The sequence below is a fragment of the Chiloscyllium plagiosum genome, chromosome 2 (assembly GCF_004010195.1).
Source record: "Chiloscyllium plagiosum isolate BGI_BamShark_2017 chromosome 2, ASM401019v2, whole genome shotgun sequence".
NCBI classification, from domain to species: Eukaryota; Metazoa; Chordata; class Chondrichthyes; order Orectolobiformes; family Hemiscylliidae; genus Chiloscyllium; species Chiloscyllium plagiosum.
Window position 1 is genome coordinate 63,431,575 of NC_057711.1, and position 10,941 is coordinate 63,442,515.

Below are 10,941 nucleotides of genomic sequence, written 5' to 3' on the forward strand. Positions count from 1 at the left end.
TACCAATCAGTTCTCAATCAGTAGCAAAGTGATGGAAAGTGTCATCAACAATGCTATCAAGTGGAATTTACTCAGCAATAACCTGCTCACTGATGCTCAGTTTGCATTCCACCAAATCATCTTATCTCTCATGTCCAGACAACATTATCACCTTGGTCCCAATATGTATGAAATAGCTGAATTTCATGTAGGAAATGAGAGTGACCAATCTTGTTACCAAGACAATACTTGACCAGGGTGAGCCATCAAGGAACTCTAACCAACCTGAAGTCAATGGGAATCTGGGAAATCACTTCATTGACTCAAATATTACCAAGCACAAAAGATATTCATGATTTCTGGAAGCTAATCTTCTCTACGGTAGCTCATTGTTGCAACAATTCCTGAGGGCAGTGTTCTGGACCGATCCATCTTTAACTGCTTCATTTATTTTATCAGTGATCTTCCCTTGATCATAAGGTCCCTTCCAATCTAGGTACCATCCAAAATGGAAATATAACTCTGTTCCTTCACAGAGTCACAATCCTGAAACTGCCGTCCAGTGCCAGAACACTATTGCCACATGGATCATAGTTGTTCAATTATGTCATTCTCAACAGAATGAGAGGTGCATTAAATCCTGGATTTACTATGAATGAAGAAAACATTTTTAAAAATGCAATTTATTCACATAAAACTGCAATAGAGTTAGAATTGGTTGTGAAGAGTTATGTTTAAAAGTTCCCACAACACCAATTTTCATTTCTCTCGGAAGCACGGTTTGGTTGCATCATGTTGTTGGCTAGGACTTTTTGCATAGCTGCAGCATATATCCAGCACCACCCCAATGGATTGTCAAGACTCCACTAATTTGAATGATGGTGGACTCCACTAATTTGAGGAGTTCTGCCATCCGTCAGACCTTTCTTTATTCTGGGATATGAGCATCGTTGTTTAGACCAACATGTATTGCCCATCCTTAATTGTACTTGAGAAGGGGTTAGTGGATCACCTTCTTCAACTGCTGCAGTCTATTTGATGTAGGTACACTTCAAAGATATTACAGAGTGAGTTCCAGATTTTGTCCCAACAACAGTGAAGGAGCTCTGCCATATTTCCAAGTCAAGACGGTGAATGGCTTTTAGAGGACGTTGCAGGTGGTGGTGTTCTCATCTATCTGCTGGCCTTGTTTTTCTAGGTGATAGTATTTGTGGGTTTGGGATGTGCTGTCTAAAGAGACTTGGCGAATTTCTGTAGTGCATCTTGAGGATGGTACACACTGCTGTTTCTGTGTATCAGTAATGGAGGGAATGAATTTGTGTAGCTGTGCTGCTAATCAAGGATGCTACTTTGTCCTGTTTTTTGAGTGTTGTCGGAGTTGCACTCATCCAGGCAAGTGAACTATATTCGAACACATTCCTCACCTGTGCCTTGTAAATGATGGACAGGCTTAAAAAAGTTGGAGGTGAGTTCCTCACCACAGGATTCGAAGCCTCTGACTTGACCTTGTAACCACGATATTTATATAGTTAATCCAGCTCAGTTTCTCGTCCATGGTAAACCCCAGGATGTTTATAATGGGAGATTTAGCAACGGTGATGCAATTGAATGTCAAGTGACAGTGGTTAGATTCTCTATTTTTGAAGATGGTCATTGTCTGGCACTTGCAGGCTGTGAATATTACTTAGGCGAAAGTGAGGACTGCAGATGCTGGAGATTCCTGATGAAGGGCTTTTGCCCTAAATATCGATTTTCCTGCTCCTCGCATGCTGCCTGACCTGCTGTGCTTATCCAGCATCACACTCTTGACTGTGAATATTACTTGTCAGCGCAAGCATGAATATTGGCCACATCTTGTTGCATTTGACATTAAACTGCTTCAGTATATGAAGAGCCACAAATGGTGCTGAACATAATGCAATCATCAGTAACATCCCCATTTCTGACCTTATGATGGGGGAAAGTTCATTGATGAAGCAGTTGAAGATAGTTGGACCAAGGACATTACCCTGAGGAACACCTGCAGAGATGTCATGGAGCTGAGGTAACTGACCTCCAACAACCACACCCATCTCCCTTTGTGCCAGGAATGACCCCAACCAGCAGAGAGTTTGCCCCCGATTGACTGCTATTTTGATGGGGTTCTTTGATGCCACAGTCAGTCAAATACAGCCTTGACGTCAAGGGCAGTCACTTCTATTTGAATGAGATGGGGAGATTGAAAAACAAAAAAATGCTACAGAAAATAATATGCTACTTTAAAGTGAAGGGCTGAGCAACAAATTGCAGATTACTATGTAATTGCTTTTTGAAACAAAGCTTATTGTGCAGCTGTACCTTATGATAACAGGTCAATTATAAGCTCCAGGCAGTCCTTCAGAAATCAATACATGTGACAGAAAGGCAGCAAAGGCAAATGTCCCAACATCCATGCAGTTACAGTAGAACTGCAGCCTGAAGTAGGTCCATCTGAGAATTTTAGTATAAGTAGTCAAATGAAACAATCATCCCAAAAGTTTTATATCAGAATTAGAGGTTAAACATTTCACATGTATCTGAACTTCAGGTAAAGCAAAGGAAAGCATCAGAACATGCATAAAATCTGTAGGAACAACCCTGGGTAAATGGAGTTGAGATGCAAATCAGCTATGAGCTAACTGAATGACAGAACAGGCTCAAGGGATTAAATGACCTATCTTGCCAAAGAGAATCGAGATGGTGACAATCTGCATGTGTTTCCAGTTAAAGTGTAGCTTTGGTGGAGTTCACATGGTTGATATTTTCTGTTACAGTTTATATAAATGTAGTATGAAACAAATTGAATGCATGTTTTGCTTGAACTATCAGCTTTCTGGCAATGGGCAAGGGGATATTGTTGAACAAAGAGTTCATGCTTTGATGTGATTCCTAAAGAATGGTATCTCAAATCATTACTTTGACTTTTTTCCCACTGGCTTCTCTTGGTTGCCTCTTCCAGCTCCATTGGCTGCCTTCAGCCTCAAGTGTTTTGGCACTTTCCTCCTATTTTTATTCATAGAATGCCTACAGTGTGGAAGCAGACCATTCAGCCCATTAAGTCCACACCAACCCTCCAAAGAGCATCCTATCCAGACCGCCCCCTCCATCCCACCATTTCTCACTGACAATCCATCTAACCTGCACATCTTTGGATTGTGGGAGGAAACCAGAGCACCCAATGGAAACCCACGCAGACACAGGGACAATGTGCAAACTCCACACTGATAGTTGCCCAAGGCTGGAATCAAACCTGGGTCCCTAGTGCTGGGAGGCAGCAGTACTAACCACTGAGCCATTGTGCCACCCCAACATCTCTCTGGCTTTAACAAAGAGATCTCTTTGAATAATGGTTGGGCAGAAGTGCACCACCACTGGTTTTAAGACACAAGGCAAACTGTTTTGTACCCGAAAACAATCTAGATATTTGTTTTTAATCAAATTCTAACATTTTATATCACTGATGAGAACTACTGTTATGCTTCTGGGAGGCACAGAGGAGTCGTTAGCCAAAGCGCAAGATGCAGCCAACCTTTACGCTTGACACCATAATTTGCCTTAATTTATAAGTACTGTGGCAGCTATCAGGAAAACAAGCGCTGATATACACATTGCTGCATTGGGAATTGGTTGAACATTGCAGGAATTTGTTTCTACTCACCTAAGGAAACAAAGAAAGTCCTATTATAATTTCACTTTCATATCAGCAATGGCAAAGTTGATGAACAACTTGGTCAAATTAAAGATTTTTGAAGAGGCTTGCTGAATGTATATATACATTAATTGGAGAACCACTGGAGATATCCCCAGAATTGTTTTGGAACAGAATGACAGTGCATTTATAATAATTGTTAGAAGTTGACTTCTTACTTAGATTGATCAAAGAAGGTCATGCTGAAGAGAATTGGGATTGAAAGATTTTGGAAGATATTAACATTACAATTTCATTTTGTTTAGAAGTTGCTGATAAGATGAGTTGTCTATTCATAATTCTTACTTATTTGTGCCCAATCAATAAAATCTGTCAATTCATTTTATTTATATTCTTCATTCCTTTGGACTATTGTATTGGACAAATAATAAATATGACTTACTTGAAGTTAGATCTGATATCTTTGAATTATATTTGCTATATTTTTTAAGTATTGCTTGAAGATTTATCAAATCATTATACTTACACATTTCCTTCCAAACTGGGATATTGCCTTTAAAAGAAAGACTATGTCAGTGGTTGTAATTAATCTGTGAAAGGTCAATGCCAAGAATTGGAATTAGCACTTGTGAGAATTTTCTTAGTGCTGAATTTACAATATGGATACCTGACTGTAAATATTGACAGGTGAAGAAACCTTAACAAGGTATTTTTGTCAGCATGATATTTATTAATTACATTGTGACCAATTCTGTTGACCTTCTGAAAAGTAATTTGTACTACGATTTACTGTTAAATGGACATTGTTTATTTTTTGTACATCATTCATTACATTTTTGAAATAGCAGATCATTTAGAATAGAGATGACTTAATGATGCCTGTTAATTTGGGAAAAAAAATTGTCTTGAGAAAATGCAAAACATATGTTAAATCTTCTAACTCAGTTCTCTCCCTTCATTTTAGACGCAAAACATTATGTACGACATGATCTCAGACCTAAACGAAAGGAGCGAAGACCTTGAGAAAAGGATTGTAACATTGGAAAATAAGTTAGAGACATTAATAGGGTGTATCCAAAATCTGCCTGGTCTGATTAGCCAGTCAATCAGCCAACAGCAGAGGGAGTTCTTTGAAACTCAGATGCAACAGTATGTCCACCAAACTGCCTGCAGTGCTGAGCGGTCACGCTCATCGACCAGAAGGAGAAGGTCCTCTTCAACAGCCCCACCAACTTCATCGGAAAGTAGCTAGAAGTGAACATTTTAACCACAAGAACGAACTTTTTTTTTGCCATCATATGGTTGATATTTTAGCTTTTATTGTAAAGCCCTAACGATACTAAACAGTGTCATCTGGGTTCTGATATCAGAATCCAGGGAACCTGACAAAATTATTTTAGGCCAAAAGGAGTGAATTTTCTCCTTCAGTTGCACAGTGAATGCACCGATCCTGCTATCTAGATTGTTTCTTCTGTACAATTTACTTGACTTTTTACTCACGCACTTCAACTGACTTTACTAATATATAATATAATAAAAAGAACTTTCTGGATATTTCTGGTCGGTCAGTTTAAGCCCTTCACTTCATGGGCACAGCTGTAACAGAACTCAGGTGCTCAACCAATAATGAACAAGGAAATGTACTTTGTTCCAAATGCGAATATTACATAAATAATGCTTTTTAACATACAAATGAGGAACACCGTTTATTAAATTGTTAAACATAAACAATGTTCACCTTATCCCAGAATTTAAAAGAAATGAAACGTTTTATACATATTTATTGAGAAGACTGTTAAGACCAGACTGTTACAGTGGAGTTTACTAGTTATCATGCACACTTTATCTACTAGCTTGTGATTTATCTTAAATCCATAAATAAAGAGAAGTAAGAAAAATTCAAGAAGGGAGTGTTCATAGAAAGCACAGAGAGATCCACGTAGTAATGCTGTAACTATACAATGTATGCTGCAGAAGTACATTCAATAACTGTCAGCATCACAATGTTGTCAGGATAGGTACCTGCAACATAGAAAGCGTTTTGCTGGAATTAGATGCCCCAGGGCAGAAGTGATCATCTGCAGAGTTGGAACAGCAAAAACATTGTCCTATCTGAAGATTGGAAAATTGAGGATAAGAACCAGAGCAAGAAAAGGAAAACAGAAATATTTAATGAGAGAGAATTGAGATTGGTAGTGGGAAAGAGTTTTGCTCATATTCTGCATTGTATCCTGTAATTAGTTTTCTTTATTCCAGGGTGAAGACATTCTAGCATCTGTTGCTGAACAACACATGAAACTCTGATCGATATCAACAGTACATATTTGGTTTGGTTAACCCATAAAGACGACTAATATATTTTTATTTTTGGGTCAATTTAGGAAGTGTTGTAAATTATTTGTTAAGATGGTAATGCATTATAATATTTCACTAAAATTTAACAATATTAGTACTGCCTATGGTCATCAGGTTGTAAACCTTAGTTGAGAATGTCATCTAAAATAGTCCATTATGCTCCTCAATGTTAAGATTACAAGTTAGGTTGCATTGGAATTCTTATTTTTAAATAACATTTGTGTTGAATACAAACATAGATTTTAAATTTCAACAAAGGATTCTATGAAGGGTAACACCTGAAACGTTGACTTCTCCACCTCCTGATGCTGCCTGGCTTGATGTGTTCTTCCAGCTTCCCAATCATCGACCATGAAAATATGAGGGGCAAGTTGGCTACAATGGATTGAGGAGCATGTTAATACATTATGACAGAAGACGTATTTAATATGGTTTCCACTAAACCTACATTCCTTTAAATCATAAAAAAACAAGCTTTTTGAGTCAAGCGTGATTGGTAAAGGAAAACAAAGATTGCATTAGAGAATTCTAATAATGGTCTCAAGATTAAGTCTGAGGACTGGGAACATTTTAGACCTCAACAAAGAAGGACTAAGAAACTGGAAAAGAAAGAATATGAATATGAATGTAAACTAGTAAAAAAAACAACAGACCACAAAAACTTCTATTGGCATGTAAAAAGGAAAAGATCAGCAAAGACCAATGTGATCCTTTACAGGAAAAGACAAGAGAATTTATAATGGTAAATAGGGAAATGGCAAAGGGGTCAAATAATTATGTTGTGTGTGTCTTCACAGTGGAAGGTGGGAGAAATCGCTTCCAAAAATAAAAGATCTGTGGAACTAGTAAGAATGAGAAACTGAAATAAATTAGTCTTAATAAAGAGGGGTGTTGGAGAAATTCACAGAAAGTTGACAAATTCCTGAGACATAATGTTCAAAATTCCAGAGTTGAAGGACGTGGTTGTATGGAAGGTGGGTGCATTGGTGGTCATCTTTCAAAATTCTATAGATTCTGGAATAGTGCATGCTGAATGGTTGGTTAAGAACGTAACCCCAACATTTAAGAAAGGCAGGAGGGAAAAAGCAGGGAACTACAGACCTGTTAGCCTGTTGTGGTAGGGAAAGTCCTAGTATCCTAAAGGAAACAATAACCGGTCACTTGGAATGTTATGATCTGATTAAGTGGAATCAATATGAAAGGTAAATCATGTTTGACAATCCAGTTAGAGTTTAATGAGGATGTAACTAGAAATAGATACAGAAATAGACATAACTTCCAGGTGAAGCACTGATTTACCTGCACTTCACTCAATGTAGTCTACTCTACTTGCTGTTCACAATGTGATCTCCTCTACACTGAGGAGATGAAACATGGACTGGGTGACTGCTTTGCAGAACACTTACACTCTATCCATAAAAGTGACCCTGAGCTTCCAGCTGCCTGCCATTTCAACACACCACCATGTTTACATGCCAACATCTCTGTCTTGGGCCTGCTACCATGCTCCAGCAGGCCTCAGCACATGTCAAAGAACAGTATCTCATTTTCTACTTGGGGTCTCTGCAACCTATAGGACTCAGCATTGAGTTCAATAACTTTTCAGCCTGATTCCATTTTTCCATGTTTTTTACACCTGGTCCTGTTATGACATGGGTTACCATTAGCACAATCACCCATCCCCATGTACTCTTAGGCTTATTATCACATTATATGAGTTGTGTTCAGCACAGCCAACCCATTTTCTTACTTTTAGCTCTTAATATCTCTTATTCAATTTTTCTTCTGCCCTGACCTACGATCCATAATCTCCTTGTTTACCTAGCCCTTTCATATCTCTCTCCCTCTCTCTCTCTCTCTCTCTCTCTCTCTGGGCTCCATCCACATCTATCCATTCACCTCTCCTCCAAAAATAACCCACTCCAGCTTCAGCATATGTACAGATTTTTCTCGCTGCTAACAGTTCTAATGAAAAGTCAGTAAACTCGCAGCATTAACTGTGCTTTTCTCCCACATGTGCTGCCAGACTTACTGAGTTTTTCCAGCAATTGCTGGTTTTGGTTAAAGGAAGGATGTTTTCCCAGCTGGGAGGGAGGGGTCCAGAACCAGGGTCACAGTGTCAGGATAAGAGGCAAACCACTTACTTCTGAGATGAAATGGAAGTTCTTCACTCAGAAGGGAGAAGGGAGGGCTGCAGAACTTCAGTCATGATGGAGTTTCAATACAGTAACTGTCAGATTAGTAGATGATAACAACATCAGGTAAAGGGAGATAGTGTGAGGAAATGTCTTTGAGGGAGATGATCTGCTATAATCTGGAATGGCAGAACAGACTCAAGGGACTGAGTGACCTATTCCTAATCCTGTGTCCTTACATTCACCTTTTCCCATTGCATTTAATAGCTCATAGAAAGGGGAAGGGTCTTAGTTTCCTCCTGCTTTGCATCTGATACTGCCCGAACTTTTCATTTGAATAATATCCCTTCCTTTCACAGTCATTAATGTTATGACTTTGGGGAAATTGAGTTAGCTGTAGGACACAGCCATTATTGAAATATAACTGCCAGATTTAAAATGATGCCCATCATTTTGCAAAGAAAATATAGGACATCGGATGCAGTGTCTCATGTGGAGAAAGCATTTACCATTAGTAAGCCTTTATTAGCTAATCACAGAGCAATGCTGGTTAGAGGCAAATCTGCCTTTTTTTCTCTGAAGAATGCTTTCTGAAAGATGTAACTTAGTATAAAAACTGACATTAAAATTATAGTAAAGACATGAACCATTAACACAGCTTTCAAATTCTGAAAAACAATTGCTTTCTTCATTTATTCTGCATCTCTGGTCCCAGTGGAGTATTTCACTTAAGCTGCTCCGGGCTGCATCTTAGTCATGCTTCTTGCATTATCTGTTCATTCAGTGAAATACTACAATATAAAGAGTGAACAACATATTTTTGGCTCCAGCATTTGAAGAATATCAATGCAGCTTAGTTAAAATGAAATCCCTATTTGCTATCTACCTAATATCTTTCTACGTTCCTGTCAATTGCCACAATTAATCTGCCTTCCAGATCACTGAATCCCATGGGGTATGAGCTGAAGTTCCCCTACTGACCATCTGTTATGTTGTCTTAAAATAATACATTGCAGACTAACACTTGTTTGCAAAGCAAGTGGGAGCACTCATTTTACCAGCTGGACCTATCGATCTTTCTTGTGCTGGGAAACTAGTCTATTGTCTGCAACAGTAATAGAACCATTTCATGGTGTAAGCTACCCTAAGATAGTTTGGCAGTTTATTAGAGCATCTTGAGTCTTTTCTTTATTAAAGCAGAAAGGATCTGTATTGAAGCATACTGATCAGAAAGCAGACAATCTGGCCAAAAGAGATTCAGGATTAGGCTGTGAGTGCTTTGGAAGGATAAAAAAGCATTAAAATGAAAGCTATTCACCGTGGGGCATTAGCATTTTTATAAGAGGGCAGATACTGAGAAATACCTAGGACAGGTCAGAACCAGAAGAGCACAGAATGAATCAGATTTCTGGAGAACCAAAGAAGCCAAGATAACAATCTAAATTTGTTAAACTTCACAATTTATATGTTGCTTCTCGGGGTGTGCAATATGGTCATATAAATATCACAGTTTACAATAGGGACATATTCTCCACAAGCTACACTTACACCCTTTCAAAGGAAACATGAAACACATCAGAGGCAATTGCATGTTATTAAGGTTTAATGAAAATATGCATGTGAAATATTGTTGCAACCTATACTTTATAAAAGAGCTAAAATGCGCTGTACCTAGAACTCTGATATCCTGGTACATTTTGCACGAGCATTTGCAAACTTAACCAGTAGCCGAGATTTCACCTCTGCACATTTGATTGTTTATTTAAACTGTGTTAAACATTATACCACTCTAGTTAACAATTCATGGGCATTTACTTCTGGGCACTTTGCAGAAGTATGTTAGGCTTCACCTATTTTGCACTCTGAAAGTGGTGGGTTGCAGGTGTGGGTGTGCTTTGACCACATCAGAGATTCACAGGTTCTTTGCCTCTGGCCTGATTGGGATATCAGCAGGCCCACTCATCAAGTGAAAGCATCTCAAAGCCGCAGAGACACAGCCCTTTCCCTTCACTATTCCCACAATATAGGAATCCAAGTCGAAATCTTTCAGGTGTGGATACCTGCCTATATACCGTTAATGAGGTAAGTACCTTTGAGACCCTCTCCAAACTGTGTCAGGATCAATTCCCGATGCCCATGTGGAAGTGGGGTTTGGGGTAACATTACCTTTCTAACAAGATGGAAAGTCTAGACGTTTGCAGCTTCAAATCAATGATATAATTTGATTTTTACATTTCCCAATAACCCAATGTTCTTGTTTGAATGGATGTATTTAAAACTTCCATACTTTTACATTTTATGGTGCACATGTACAGATAGTGTAATGGCTTCACGCATACATACTTAAGAGGAAAAAAAGTGTTAACATTCATTTACATAAGGAATCATTTCATTTTTCCTTTGCTAAAATGAAAGTCAGCTCTGACTGAATAAAAAAAGCCAGCCTTCTCTATACTATTGGACCTTGGAAAAAATATACCATCATTAATGAATCCAAAATTTAAAAAAACACTTGCATATTGCTGGACTTTGAGTTTGATTTCAAGGCATCTGCTGAAATCTAACTTGAAGCAAATTAAATTCTTCCACTGCTCAGGGTTAAGGGTAGGTTTTCTAGCATGTAATCTATCAGTTGACCAAAATAAAGTTTGAACGAAAGTCCACATTTAAAAAACATTTTTAAAACAGAGGAAGAAGTAGCACATTTTGATTAATTTAGCAAATACTATCCACTCTGCCCACCATACAAAATCGTAATGTGATATGTGAATTTCAGTGATGCCAGCTATATGTCTCAAAGGTTAG

The 10,941-nt window shown here is 38.3% G+C and overlaps 1 protein-coding gene across 3 annotated transcripts in view; it reads left to right on the forward strand.

Annotated features, from left to right (window-relative positions):
• The window catches only part of LOC122560288 (small conductance calcium-activated potassium channel protein 2-like), a 240,128-nt gene extending 234,194 nt beyond the window's left edge, over nt 1–5,934 (forward strand). For all 3 annotated transcript variants that reach the window (XM_043710851.1, XM_043710841.1, XM_043710879.1), the window contains one exon: nt 4,611–5,934. In XM_043710851.1, coding sequence (XP_043566786.1) covers nt 4,611–4,898 — 288 coding nt within the window. In that variant the 3' untranslated portion in view covers nt 4,899–5,934. The remainder of the gene's footprint in view (nt 1–4,610) is intronic.
• The last annotated feature ends 5,007 nt before the right edge of the window (nt 5,935–10,941 follow it).